The sequence below is a fragment of the Orycteropus afer genome, unplaced genomic scaffold, assembly GCF_000298275.1.
Source record: "Orycteropus afer afer isolate SDZICR_OR568_19922 unplaced genomic scaffold, OryAfe1.0 scaffold00074, whole genome shotgun sequence".
Classification (NCBI taxonomy): domain Eukaryota; kingdom Metazoa; phylum Chordata; class Mammalia; order Tubulidentata; family Orycteropodidae; genus Orycteropus; species Orycteropus afer.
The window spans coordinates 9,165,728-9,181,429 of record NW_006921661.1 but is presented as its reverse complement, the minus strand read 5'-3'; the positions used below and the strand labels follow the sequence as shown (position 1 = coordinate 9,181,429).

Below are 15,702 nucleotides of genomic sequence, written 5' to 3'. Positions count from 1 at the left end.
TGAGGGCCTTTCCCTTTTTCGCTGATCCTCCAGCTTTACAGAGAATTTCAAAATATTTTGTTCATCTTACTCATATGGGAAAATAAAGGTTCATATATTAAGTAAGTATTTTTAAAGATGGCATTAAACTTAGTATTTTAAAAAATCAATACTTCTAATGTTCCAGAGGAGCTGCATGCTAGTTGGGAGCCTGGCAGCCAAAGCCAGGTCACTAAGCTTCCTTACCTGGTATGCCACAGTATGAGTTTCCCACAGAAACTTATTTGCCCTGAGCCCAGATTATCTGCTCAGGGTGTAAATCTGAATGAAATGGATTTCATACAGCTTTCTAAAGCTATGGACTAAGAGTAGTCTTAGTCTCTTGGACTAAGAGTTAAAAACAGGCTACAGAAGCAGGTAAGGTATAGAAAGCTATCCTGACAGCAGTCTTGAGAAGCAAGGAGGTAGAAATAATCTCCCTGCCTGCGCAAAAGACTCAATTCCTTATTCTATAGTCAAGAAACTCTCAATTGTGAAATACAGTTTTCAAAAACTCACCTACCTTTACACTTGCCTTCTGTAAACTGATTCTTGATTGAAAAAGACTAAGTTTAGATCTACAATAAAAATAGAAAAGTATGTTTAATACAATTAAGTTCTAGTAGAATTACTAAATATTATAATTGCTAAATTTAAAAAAATTTTCCCCCTTTTTTTGCTAAGGAAACATTCTAAAAGAAAATTTAATAAATAGAAAACAAGTCTATTATTTTTTATTATAAGTAGAATTTAATATTATGGTGAAGCAGGAAATACTGGGATTAATATATTATGAATAAAAAATACATAATCTGACAAAGAAAATTTCAATATACATTGGTATTTCCTAATAAATAAAAGTCAATATAAATAACCTAATAAACTAAATAACCTATAGGTTATTCCCAATATTACACACTTTAGTTCCTGCAAGGAAGGTTAAAGAAGCCCATGGACCACTAACCAATGGAGGGAAAGATCAGCAGGTTTTCACGGTCATGTGTGACAGGCTGTAACAATACCAGTATACAATCAGAATTACACTTGGAATAGATATTGATCAGACTCTGCTATTGTTGTTGTGTGCCACAGAGTTGATGGCTATTCATAGCGACCCTATAGGAGGATGGAGCAGATCTACAGACCATTCTCCTGTGGAGCTGCTGGATGGGTCTGAATACCAATCTTATGGTTAGCAGCTAAGCACTTAATTGTTGTGCCAGTCCTTACTTTCATTATTTCCCCATTAGAAGTTTTCCTTGGTTGGGCTCCTATCTGTATACCCCCTTCACTCTTAAGGGTATTCTGAACATAGTGAGAAAGTCCTTGGACTCTCTGTCCAATATGATTTTGTTCTCTCCATTTAATCTTCTCTCAAGTGTCCTTATTTCCCTCAATTCCTTTCAATTTTAGAAGGAAACCATAACTTAACATTCAGTGGTAAAAAAAAAAAAAAAATGTTGGTTTACCCAAACAACTAGAAATAACAGTAAGGAGAAAGTCCGCAAGCAGATGTTAAGAAACAACCAGTACTCCTGTGATCAGTGATTTTTGGAGCTGCAGCGTTCGTCTTGACTCCAGTGGCACAGTGATTGCCATGGGAGAATTCAATGTATGTGCCGGCAGCTATGCCATAATGTGAAGTAAAGCTGCAGATCATTTGGGATTGGAAGACTGAGCGGCCAGTCTCTGCTGAACAAATATAAGGAGAAGAGGAAAAGCAGCTTCCCATCTTTCAAACAGGACAGAAAACATTTAAGGATGTATACTTATATATCTCAACTACTTCCTTATTGTTAAAAAGCACTGGGTCTAAGATATCCCTGTTATTTTCTACCCTGTCATATTCGTATTTCATGGGTTTCTATTCATTTTGATCTAGAAAAACAAAGACCACAAATGTCAAGATTTGAGAAAGTCTGCTCAGGTAAGAAAAACCATGTGGTATTTTCATTTCTCCTCCTGTAGTCATTTTCTGTTGTGTTTGAATTTTTCAATATAAGATTTTAAGTTTCTGGTTCTACTTCATTTGTTAATCCTCATATACTTCTTGTGCAGTACTAAGGTATGTATTAGTGATAGAATAAGACAGTTAAAGATGACAATCTAGAAAAAACAAGACATAACAAATAATGAACTATACTAGGGTCTCCTTTCCCCATCTATCTCTCAAATGCTAATGCTTCTCATGATTCTAAACTCTAATTTCTCTTTTCATTATAGTATTATATGATTTCATCCCTGTAAGTATCATCTGCTAGACAAATGGCCAACAAAGCAGGATCTTCAGGTCCAATTCTTAATTTAGCCAAATATTTGACTCCTTACCAAAGATATTGACCCCAATGTCCCCCAGACCCTTCAGAATCTACATATTCAAAATAGAACTCATTCTCTCTTTCAAACCATAGCCCTTTCTTTTATGGTCTCTCCCAATGCATAGATCTCATCGTCTATCATAACTTTCTCTTCCCCTTCTTGATCTTCTCATCTCTACTTAAAAAACTCATATTCATTTTTCAAGACTCTGTCCAAATGTCACTTCTTTTATTAAAGTTTTTCTTATCATTTTAAAAGAGTTAATCTATTTTCTATGTTTTTTTGTAACAGGGTTTTCACACCACTACTGCAAATAAACTGTAAATTACTAGCTGATTTACTTGAAGCACTTCTTGAATGTGAATAAACTTCTGAAGTTATTTTAAAATGCATTTGTCTCTAATCCTAGGCTTTAAACCCCTTGAAGGCGCAAAGCTACCTTATTTATCTCTGTACCCACAGTACCTAATTACTCAAAAAAAAAAACAAAAAACAAAAAAAAACCACAACCAAAAAGGTGAATGAAGATTTTATAACAGGCATTTTTAACGTTATTGTTAAATTAATTTTTCAGTAAAATTACACATTGACCTAAAATATCTAACTTGCTGTGGCCCCTGTGAATTTGGGCCATTTTAGAAGGCAATTCTCTGAGATAAGGGTTAGAATGAACAGCTATGAATTGCAAAATCCAAACCCACTGTTGTCGATTCCAACTCACAGCTACCATACATGGCAAAGTAAAACTGCCCAGAATGTTTCCAAGGCTACAAATCTTTAAGGAAGCAGACTGCCACATCTTTGTCCCATGGAGTGGCTGGTAGGTTTGAAGCACCAACCTTGTAGTTAGCAGCTAAGTGCTTAACCACTGGCTACTAGGCTCAGGTATGAATTAACCCCCCCCCCCCAAAAAAAAAAACAAAAACAAAACCCAGACTCACTGACGTCAAGTTGATTCCAACTGGGTTTCTAAGACTGCAAATCTTTATGGAAGCAAACCACCCTATCATTCTTCCATGGAGCAGCTGGTAAGTTTGAACCACCAAACTGGTTATCAGACAAATTCTTTAACCACACATTGCCAGAGCTGTGAATTAGACCCTTTCAAACCCATACTTTTCAGATAAAGCCTGCTAATATCTCCATTTCACCCTGTGGGACCTAGTTAAATTAGGCATTTGTATATACTCCACAAATCTTCCCTACTCTAGAATCCCTGAGGTTTCAAAAACAAGTCCCTAAAAACGATCATAAAAGGATATTCCTAATGGAGATCTCTTAATCTAGAAACTTTAGATCTTATTGGAAAGATAGGTTCATTCACTCTATGGAAGTACAGGTTTGTATTTGTATGCTTATAAACATGAAACTATAAAGATAAAACTAAATTAGAAAAATATTAAATATGATTTCCAGTAACACTAAGTATTTTCTATGTATTCATTTACCATCCCTAGGTACTGAATGGGAGCTCTGGTAGCATAGTGGCTAAGACACTTGCCTGCTAACCAGATGGCTGGCGGTTCAAACCCACCAGCCACTTCTCGGAAGGAAGGTTGGGCAATCCTACTTCCGTAGTGATACTGCCTCGGAAACCCAAGGAGGGGTCGCTATGAGTCGGGGCCAACTCGACGGCAAAACAACAACAACAACAACAGGTACTGAATAAACTTTTCGGGAGCCTTTTAGTTTTCATAAGATGCTTATCAAGTTGCTTAAATTTCTTGCATATAAAAATATATTAGAAAGACACTCCTCCCCTCTTTGCCAGTCTATTTGTACAAGTGCTCAGAGCCTTTCTAATTTCATGACTAGAAGTGCAGACTCCTAGATTGTGTATCAGTGAACTCACTTAACACGAATCTCAGCTTTCTTTCTCAAAGATTCCTTCGCATATTGGTTCTATGAAGTAGGTTCAATTTTTCTCATCATCTTTTTTTTTTTTTTTTATCATTCCTCAAGCAGTCAATGCAAAAATCTCTACTCTCTAGGTTGCTTTAATTCTTTCTGTTACCAACTGCCAGTTCCCTTTTTTCCTAATTATTCTTAAAATAAAGGTTTTGTAATTTACATATACTGAAAATGTAATTCATACAGTTGAGACACATACAAAATTGCTTAAAACAAACAAACAAAAAACTAATTCTACTGCACCAATAAAGACTAGAGGAACCCTGATAGTACTGCCCTAAGACAGTCCTTGGACTTGGAACTGAAGCCATTTCTGGTCATCTTTCAGCCAAATAATAGACTGGCTTATAAAATAAACAATATAACCAATGAGAAATGTGCTCCCTTAAACAATCAACTGTATGAGACCAAACAGTCAACATGTACCCAAAAGCAAAGATGAGGAGGCAAGGAGGGGAAGGGAAGCTAGATCAATGGAAACAGAATAAACAGAATGGAAATGAGAATGCCAACAACTGTAACCAATGGGATGGAACAATTTATATAAAGATGGTTAAACGGAAACCTAATTTGCTGTGTAAACTTTCACCTAAAACATAATATATATATATATATATATATATATATATATATATATAAAAACCCACAATGGCAAAGAGCAATCATGGATCTTGGAAGAGATACAGATTTCATGAAGTTAATGAAAAAATGCTGGAAAATTGTTCAAATCAAAGCAAAGATCCTGAAAAATGAGGATCTGTTAGAGTACTTAACAACAACTAGAGCAGCAAGAATGGCCAGACTTCGTCTCACCTATTTTGGTCATGTTGTAAGAAGGGACCATTCCCTGGAGAAGGATGTCATGCTTGGTAGGGTGGAGAGTCGATGAAAGAGGGGGAGGCATTCAAGGAGATGGATTGATATGGTGGCTGCGATGATGGACTCAAGTATAGCAGGGATTGTGGGGATGGCGCGGGATTGGGCAGTGTTTCGTTCTGCTGTGCATGGGGTCGCTATGAGTCAGAAACGACTCGACGGCACTTAACAACAACAACAGAGCAGAGAAAATCAACAAACTCTTTACAGGAGGTACTCTTCAAAAAAGAATGATTTATGTATTAAAAGATTATGATCTAGGCAGGGAGGGGAGGAGACTGGGATAGGGTTGGGCATGGTAAATGGGGAGTGAAACTAAATGTACACGTAACGTTGAATGTAAAACAAACTCTTAAAATAAGATTATGATCCTTCAAATGTGAAGTTAATAGGGTCTACCATGTTCTCATACCATTTCATCTAAAAACAAGTATTCTAAAATTAATATTTGATTTATACTTATTTATGGGAGCTCTGGTGGCATAGTGCCTAAGGCATTTGACTGCTATCCAGAAGGCTGGTGGTTTAAACCCATCAGCCACTCCTCAGAAAGAAGGTTGGACAATCTACTTCTGCAGTGAAACTGCCTTGGAAACCCATGGAGGGGTCGCTATGAGTCAGATTCGACTCAACGGCAGTGGGGTTATTTATTTATGTTTAGAAACAGTGTATTTTTGCAATGTTAACTATGAATTAAATTCATTTTCATTCAAAATAATGCATAAAAATCACACATACTAGAATTTTATATATGAGAGAAAACATTCACCTAGGACAGGTTTTCTATACTGACGTCAGTGTTCTTACTCACTTAATGTGTCCATGATCAATGGCATCCTCAAGATCATAGTCACTTCCAACGACATTGATTTAGAATCTCGCATGAGGAAACTGCTGATATTCAGACACCACAGCAACTTTAACTAGACTTTTGCTAAGCTTTCAACTCTGTAAATAATATTCATTTACCTTTTCTTTCCCTTTAGACTTCAGTTAAATGTGAAAAACTGAAATAATCAAATACTCCCATTTTGCTAAGCTTATTTAGAAAATCTGTCAATATTGAATAAAAAAAAAGTGATCTAAAGTAAATAAAATTTCTAGACAAAAAAACCCCAACATAACCTAGGAATGAACTGATGCCCTGTATAATCAGAGAACAAAGTATTAGCAAATATAAATTTATTTCCATAATTTTTTTATTTTACAAATGTTGAAACACATACTTGGCCTCGATGTCAGCTTTCTCTCGTACTGCATGAGCCATCTGTTCAGTCTCAAAGTACTTCTTTTTGCCTTTAGCTAAATCTTTTACTGTCTCTTGTAATTCAGTTTGGATCTTTGTCAACTGGTCCATACACTGTAAAATACAAAGTCCAATTATTAATATTTTAGTTTTCAGGCTTACAGAAAATGAATTTATCCTAAGGAATACAGACTATACTCTCACACTGGAAACCCAAGAGAAGAATCAGTACTTTTAGACTTCTTCAAATTGCAAATTAAAATCCAGTGAACAGCTGGTAATTCCATCTCAAGTGCTGTATTGAATAGTGTCACAGTGTGCCTAACAATCCTGCTTTGAGATAGAATCCGAGTGTTGGTGATGACTGACATTAAGGTAAAGCATAAAAAGAGCAACTATGAAAATGTTCTTATTGTTGGAGAGATCATGGCAATAAAGGCCAAAGAATACAGCAATTCTTCATTTCTTTACCAGCTTAGTAAAGTTTGTTTATATGTTTGGGATACTGATTATGTAAAATAGGTATTGAAGAATCTATCCCTAGGAATGGAGTGAAATGTGAGAAATTTGACTTAAGACAAAGGTGATGGAAATGGGAAAGCTGGGTATAACATAATAACTATCACTCAAAATTACCCCAGGCTTACTCCTTGGATATAGACAAAGGATGTACAAGCAGTCCCAGGTTACGCATATACAATCCATAGTTACGAACCAATCTCCTTACAGCCTATTAAAAATTCAAGGTACATAAAACGGTTAATAATAACAAACTGAAGCTACTTTGTGATGTGCACCAGAACATTATTACTACTGTATTATTATGTTAAAGATGTTTTAGCATATCTGGAAGTATTTCTTTAACGTTTTTTATGCGTAGAAAGGTACATTACATACTAAGACAAACTACCATCAGAGACAAATCTTACCCAACTCTTCCTACTTACAAATCTGACCTAAAGACAGACTTAGGAACAGAACTCATTTGTAATCCAGGGACTGCCCATATACATTCTAGGAGAAGAGATGTACATAATAACTCAAAGAATGATTTAATGAACTCTTATAATACATTCGTGTGAAAGTAAAACTGCTTTAGGATCACTCAGGGTGTCCAAACGGAAGTCATTTCCACAGTTGAGACAGATAACCGAGAAGTTTCACAATGTGAGGCCAGCTCAGGGCAGTCACCAGTGAAGACCTGCTGTGCCCGGAATGGCACTTACAGTGTTTCCTGTGGACTGACAAAAGCCCAGCAGAGCAGGAGTCACTGGTGAGGAACTATGGTGTGTAAGACTGAACAATATAAAGTATAGAAAGGCCAAAGGAAGACCAAGGATACAAACTTAGCCTATATATTGTTGTTAGGTGCTGACTCATGATGACCCTATGTACAACAGAAAAAAAACACTACTGGTCCTGTGCCTTCCTCACAATTATTACTGTGCTTGAGCCCATCACTGCAGCCACTGTGTCAATCCAACTTGTTGAGGGTCTTCCCCCTTTTCACTGGCCCTTTACTTTACCAAGCACGATATCATTCTCCAGGGAATTATCTCTTCTGATAACATGACCAAAGTAGGTGAGACAAAGTCTAACATTTCTGCTTCCGAGGAGCATTCCAGCTGCACTTCCTCCAGGACAGATTTGTTCATTTTTCTGGCAGTACATGGTATTTTCAGTATTCTTCACCAATACCATAATTCAAATGCATCAGTTCTTCGGTCTTTCTTATTCACTGTCTGCATGCCTATGAGGCAACTGACTATACCAAGGTTTGGGTCAGGCACACCTTATTCCTCACAGTGACATATTTGCTTCTTAAGACTTTAAAGATTTTTTGTAGTAGATTCGCCCAATGCAAATTGTTTGATTCCTTGACTGCCGCTTCCATGGACATTGATTATAGATCCAAGTAAAATTAAATACTTGACAACTTCAATCCTTTCTTCATTTATCATGATGTTGTTTATTGGTCCAGTGTGAGGAACTTTGTTTTCTTTATGTTGAGGTGTAATACATGCTATGTAGTCTTTGATCTTCATCAGTAAGTGCTTCAAGTCTTCTGTACTTTCAGCAAGCAAGGTTGTATTATCTGCATACCACAAGTTGTTAATGATTCTTCCTCCAACCCTGATACTGCATTCTTTTTTATATAGTTCAGCTTCTCAGATTATTTGCTCAATGTATAGACTGCGTAGGTACGGTAAAAGGATACAACCCTGACACACACCTTTCCTGATTTTAAACCACACAGTATCCCCTTGTTCTGTTCAAATGAATGTGTCTTGGTATAGGTTCCTCATGAGCACAATTAAGTGTTCTGGAATTCCTATCCTTCATAATGTTATCCATAATTTGTTATGGTCTACACAGTCGAATGTCTTTGCATAGTCAATAAAACACAGGTAAACATCTTCCTAGTATTCTTTGCTGTCAGCCAAGACCCATCTGACATCATCAGTGATACCCCCATTCTGTGTCCTCTTCTGAAACCAGCTTGAATTTCTAGTAGTTCCCTGTTGATATACTGCTTCAACCATTTTTTAAAATTATAATGCTTATACAGGAATGAAAGGAACTCTGGTGGCATACTGCCTAAGGCATTTGGCTACTAACCAGAAGGTTTGCAGTTCAGACCCCAACAGCAGCTCTGTGGAAGGAAGATGGGGCAATCTACTTCTATAAAGATTTATTGCCTTGAAAACACAATCAGGGTCACTATGAGTCAGAATCAACTCGATGACAGTGAGTTTGGTTTTCTTTTTTTAATTATTAGGTGTTAAGGAAGGGGTTACAGACTGTGCAAAATCTCGAAAGGTCCCCTCTGGGCAGGTAAAAGCAGAGTAACTATTTATATTTATTGAGAACCTAGTAAGTATCAGGCTGTAAATAACATGTTTATTTGAAAAACAAACAAACAAACCTCTTTTCCCTCTGCATGAAAGCTTAACTCTCTAGCTCTATGCTCCAATGGGAACCTGATAAAGACACAATGTCAGCTGTCCTACTAGGCAAACATTGCTTATGAATCTTGATCAGTAAATTACATTAGGATCGGGAGAAACTACAAATGAACTATAAAAAGCCATGGCTTTGGATTTCTGTGAGTGTGGTGAGTCTTTCTTTTCTTTTTTTTTTTAAATATATTTTATTATTGTGATTTGGGTGACAGTTTACAGAGCAAATTCATCTTCCATACAGAAGTTCACATAAACTTTGCCTCATGACATTGACTGTAATCTCCCACAATGCAACAACACCCCTCTTTTTCCTCCCCATAGTTACCTCCTCCCTGTGTCCTTCCCTCCCATGCACTCCAGCCCCTCAAGCTGTCTCCCGGTGCAAACACTGCCCTGCTATTCTCCCATGATTGATCATTCCAAGGAGTGTATCTACCTAATGTAAATGTTCAGCTCATATGGAGCCATAGTCTCAGGGATTCCACCAGGCTCTATCAGACCAGCAAACCTGGTCCCCCCCACTTTTTTTTCCTCATGATTTTGAGTTTTGTTCCACATTGTTCTCCCACTCTATCTAGGATCTCCTACATAGATGCCCCCTCCCTCACCCAGTGATTGACAGTGGTAGCTGGGCATAATCTAGTTCTTCTTGTCTCATAAATCTCATGCTGAGGACTGCATGACGTACCAGTTCCTTGGACTAATTATTTCCATGTGTCTTTGGTTTTCTTCATTCCTTTTGTTCTGGACAAGGAGAGACCCATCATTGCATCTAGATGGCTGCGTGCAAGCTTTTAAGATCCCAGTCGCTACTCACCAAAGTAGGATGTGGAACAATGTTTTTGTGTAGTATATTATGCCAATAGAGCTTGATGTTCCCTGCAACCATGGTCTCAAGGCCACAGGTCCAACTACTTGCTCCCTCTGGGTAGCTGGCTATGGCTAAGAAGTAACTACAAACTTGTCCCTTGTCAGCTCTACTATATACCTGGAAATTCTTATAGAACATACAAATACACTTGTAGAAACATTGTCTGCCAACTCTACACATAGTCATGGGCACCCTCCCCCCTGCACAGACATATCTAATCATTCAGCCTGTCCAGAGTGTAGTGATTCTTTTATCTGGGCATGTCTCTTGTAAGAATGCTGGAAACTCTGTATAAGGAGGTGTAATAAGTTTTAGTCTCTTTTTAAGGTCTGAGACTGCACATGTGAATCTCATTCCCTTGCCCCTATCTGTGACATACAGAACCAAAGAGAATAACTCCTGGATGGCTACATGGCCTGGTACATACATTGGAGAGATTTGCACATACACTAATTTCATTAATGACAGATGCTGCCTGCCGGCAAACTGTCATATGTCTTTCTAAGCAAACTTTGGGAGCTCTGGTAGCATAGTGGCTAAAACACTTGCCTGCTAACCAGACGGCTGGCGGTTAAAACCCACCAGCCACTCCTCGGAAGGAAGGTTGGGCAACCCTACTTCCGTAGTGATAACTGCCTCAGAAACCCAAGGAGGGGTCGCTATGAGTCAGGTTTGACTCAACGGCACATAACAACAACAACAAGCAAACTTCATGCCAAACATGGCCCATGATAGTCATGTGAATGTGAATGTTAAGCGACACCTAAAAATATTCCCTGTCATATAGGGTGGACATTTACATCAGAGAGATACACTCCTTAGAGCAATCCATTTTGGAAGAACAGAAGAGCAGTGTTTGCATAGGGCACAGGGAGATAGCTTGGCAGGAGGGTGGGGAGAAAGAATGAGTAAGAAAGCAGGGCACAGGGCAGAGGTAACTACAGGGAGGAGGAAGTTGGAGGACAGCTGTTACATCATGAAACAGCATGTGTATGTACTGCTGTATGGAAAATGCATTTGCTCTGTAAACCTTTCCCCAAAATCAAAATAAAAAGAAAGAAAGAAAAAAAGAAAAAAAAACTCCCTGTGAGCATTGCACAGGCACTTCTGTTTAATGCTTTCAGAAATTATCATGTTTAATGCTCAAAACAAATCTGTGAAAAAGATATTATTAATAGCAGTACCATTCAAGATGAGGAAACAAACTCAAAAGAGGGTAAATAACTTACCTAAAGTCACTCACCTAGGAAGTAATTACAGCATTTATTATGTAACCCATTACAGTGCATACTCTAGTTTTGTGATGACCATGTTTTTAAGGTCTCATAGAGATCTTTCATCTTAAAACAGTAAGTTTTTTTTTTTAATTTGACATATAATTAATAAACCATAAAATTCTGTTTTTAAAGTGTATAATTCAGCACTTTTTTTAGTATATTAAAAAAGTTGTACAACCATCACAACTATTTAATTCCTGAACACTTTCATCATCCCCAAAAGAAATCCCCTATCCATTAGCAGTTACTCTCCACTTCTCCCTTGCCCCAGCCTGTGACAATTATTAATCTACGTTCAGTGTGTATGGATTTACCTCTTCAAGACATTTCAAATTAATGGAATAGTACAATATGTGGTGTTATGTGTCTGACTTCTTTCACTTAGTATAATGTTTTCAGGGTTTATCCATATTGTAACATATATTAATATTTCATTCCTTATTATGGCTGAATAATATTTCATTGTGCAGATATACTAAAATAGTAAGCTTTTATCTAGCAGAAAAATCTTTCTTTTCCCCTTAAATCTGTAGTTTTTATCATACAAAAAGCTCTTGTTAATGATATGACAAGCTGGGATGTTTCAAAAAGTGCTAAACATCCCAATAATGCCATGTTTGTACATATGAAGACCTGAGAGAGTGTTTCTTGGCTAAAATTAGATATTAAGAACAAACCTGGGCCATGACCTGAAAAATACAAGTGTGTTTAATGGGAAAATGGGATAGGATATTTAAAAGAGGAGTCAGGTATAAGGTATTTATAACCAAAATGTCCATGCAAACAATGATGTGTTCATCCAAACAATGGCCTCAGGAAATGTAATAAATATTTTTGCTGAAGAAAAGCCCAAGAGTCCTATGGTGATATATATGCACCAAAACGTTCTGCTAATCTGAATATTTTGAGAGGAAAGTAGTCACAGTCTGCCATGGGTTTCCCTGGGGATTGCAAACCACTTGGATAGAGTCTTTGAATATTCACGCAAAGTGATTATCATAGTTACCTGTGCATGTGCACACATGGATGCAGACACACACACACACACACACACACACACACACAGCCACCCACTCTTTATATCCTTATCCCCTGAAGAACAAGACGTCTATCTCTTCTTATTTCTGGGTGACTAAAAATTTTATGGAGATTATGTAATTCATCTTTATCTATAAAAGGGCTGTTAAGTAACCAAATTACTTTCTACATGTACAACAATACCAGATATACTTTGTGATAAATCCAATCTTTGAAAGGACTTCACAAAACTCTCACCAAAAACTCTGGCTTTTTTTTTTTTAACACATATTTCTAGGATAGTGTTTATCAAACAGCATTAGAAATCTCCTATGTACACAACGAAAATATCTTCTGTGATCCTTCCCTTCTCAGCATTCAATAAATGCACAATCAACAGTTCTCCATCACCAAATTGCACTGTTTCAAGTCAGAGTAATCTGGGTTCCTCTTCAAAAGAACATGCTTTGCAAAAGCAAAATACCAAAAACATTTATTAAATAAAAGTCATCAAACTGAATTTGCAAAGGAAAAGATTACTTTGCTTCCTTTTCCAAATTTAAAATAAAGTTTTGTTGTAGGAATCCATTTTTTTCTGAGGTGGATAAAAGTTATATACAATAATACTTATGTTAAGAAAAGTGTTGGTATGATATATGCTTAGCTCTTTCCCAAGAGTAATTAGCACTAAACAGACATATATTATCAGTGTATAATTTTACATTATGGCTAGGAAACAATACAAAATAATAACAACAAATTATGTTATCAATTAGAAAATCATCAATAGTCACATATCTATCATGATATGATCATGATCATATCATGATCTCAATAAAGAGATCATTTCTGGCAAAGATAAAATATATGCATCCTTATACAAATGTGTTAAAACCAACTGACATTAGGTGAGTGTGCCATTAAAATTTTATACACACATATTTTGATATACATACTGATTTCATGCTACTGAAATCAGCTTTAGCGAACAAGCAAAAAAATATACATATTTATTTTTAAGTTTCTGCTTTTGCAAAACAAATTCTGAAAACCCAAATGACAATATGAATCAAAATACTGGATGGCTATTGAAATACTATTTATGTCCTTAAGTAATTATATTAATGTTTTCTAAAGTATTAACACTTCATGAGAAAACTACTAATTAAACATTATGATAATCGCTATTTTTGTAACCCTATTTCCAAAAAAGGACACAAGTCAATAATCTACTTTCAACAGCAAGCTTTTTCACAGACTCACATTAAGTAAAATTTTTTCTATGAATTTTGGTTTTCTGTATAGTAAGAAAATACATCTATTTGAAAACTGTTACTCATTTGTAACCTACATAATTAAGTTTCAGCACACTGACATCTTTTTTAAAGTACTACATTTGGTCAAAATTGTAAAGTGATATAATTCTAGATAAAGTTAACATTATAAAAGATGGCAATTTCCTTTAATTTTTATGCAAAAAAAAGTCAAGATGAAACGAAGACATATTAATGTAAACTTTTCTTCAAGATTTAGTGGGATTAATAACATCGTAACTACTTTAATAAATATTAAACCATACCATATTGTGAAACTAACTAGATCTATTTACTTGTGTAAAGTTGACAGGTGATATTTCTAATTGTTTAGTGAATATTCAGAAGACCCATAGATTAAAATTACACTCACCTTTAGCATTTAATAAAATACAGTAGCTAGAGGGAACATGCTGAAATCAGGAAATCCTAGTAAATGTCAACCAGAAACATTTGTGACTATTATGAGAAAGCTCAAAGTTTTTTAAAAAAATTTACATAATCCTGTAGACTGTAAATATAGCAGTGATATATTAAAACACATACAAGAAAAGGACAGAAATTGAAACAATACCCTCTTTAGTTGCTGTTCTTTTAAGCTTCTCACTGTTCTTGCAGGGTCAGAAATGAAGTTTTTATAGTTTTCACATATATTGATCCGAGACTGGGCTACCTGCATTGTTCCCTCAAGAAAAGATTTCCACACAGGATACATGCTCCTAAATTCAAAGAGGTACAGAAATGTATTAGGCAAAGAAAAAAGAACAGCTGGCTAACCTTTTGCTTACTGGTTAATACTTGCAAACAGAATGAACATCTTCTTTATAACTGTAAATGCATTTATATTGGCTTATAGGTAATACTATTTTTGTATATACAAGTATAAACACAAGTACATACGCTATTGCTCTGTGGTCTGATAACGCAGTGTTTTACTCATTTGATATTCTTATTAATAGTGCCTAAAGCATTTGACTGCTAACCAGAAAGCTGGCGGTTCAAACCCACCAGCCACTCCACAGAAGGAAGACTGGGCAATCTATTTTTGTAAAGATTTACCACCTTGGAAACCCAAAAGGGGTCATTATGAGTTGGTATCGACTCAATGGCAGTGAGTTTGGTTCTGGTTTGGTATTTTTATTAATGGAGTAAAGTGATATAATTACAATTCTAGATAAAGTTAACACTATAAAAATTGTTGTTCTTGTTGTTATGTGCTGTCGAGTTGGACCCGCTATAAAAATTGGTGGATGTTTTTTCTCTGACAATTCAGACTTGATAGGCCTTTCACTCTCTCAGAGGCATCATTATGAATATCAGGTATCATTACTTTATTAAGTATTATCCTAACTTTATAGATGAAGTAACTGAGGCTCAGAGAGATTCAGAGAACCACTCTAGACAGCATAACAAGAAGTACTGAGATACAGACCAAGGTCAGGTACTTCTAAAGTATATTTTCTTTCAAGTGCATCAAAACTGATGTGGCTGAAAAAATTAATTTGTCATGAACAACTGTATATGTGCTTGAGAAGTCTATTTTGCCCGTAAAAATTAATCTATAGCATCATTATTCTACATCTGTCTCTCTGTTGTAATAATGGTTAGGATCACACTGAGACTTGGAGTTATTCCAAGGAAACCCCATCACCTTTGCTTGATAAATGTGTTTAGGAATCTCTGGGTAAAGTCAAAGAATTATTCGTCCTTTGCTTTTTTTTTTGCCAACTTCCTTTTCAAACCTTCTCTCCTTCTTTGCTAAATGCCTTACCCAGTTCTAGTATGTGCTTAGTAAACACATTTCATAACTTATCACAATAAAGGGTGGTACTTTGTTTTAAAAAATGAGGTATTCCTAAAGAAGTGAGAGCCATAACAAGAACAGATATAT

The 15,702-nt window shown here is 36.1% G+C and overlaps 1 protein-coding gene across 1 annotated transcript in view; it reads right to left on the bottom strand.

The window, feature by feature from the left end:
• Positions 1-15,702, bottom strand: part of FCHSD2 (FCH and double SH3 domains 2) — a 405,576-nt gene that overhangs the window by 194,581 nt on the left and 195,293 nt on the right. The window contains exons 5-7 of the mRNA XM_007940966.1: positions 14,386-14,530; positions 6,351-6,484; positions 542-596 (exon numbers count right to left, since the gene is read on the bottom strand). Of these exons, the coding sequence (XP_007939157.1) occupies positions 542-596; positions 6,351-6,484; positions 14,386-14,530 (334 nt within the window). The remainder of the gene's footprint in view (positions 1-541; positions 597-6,350; positions 6,485-14,385; positions 14,531-15,702) is intronic.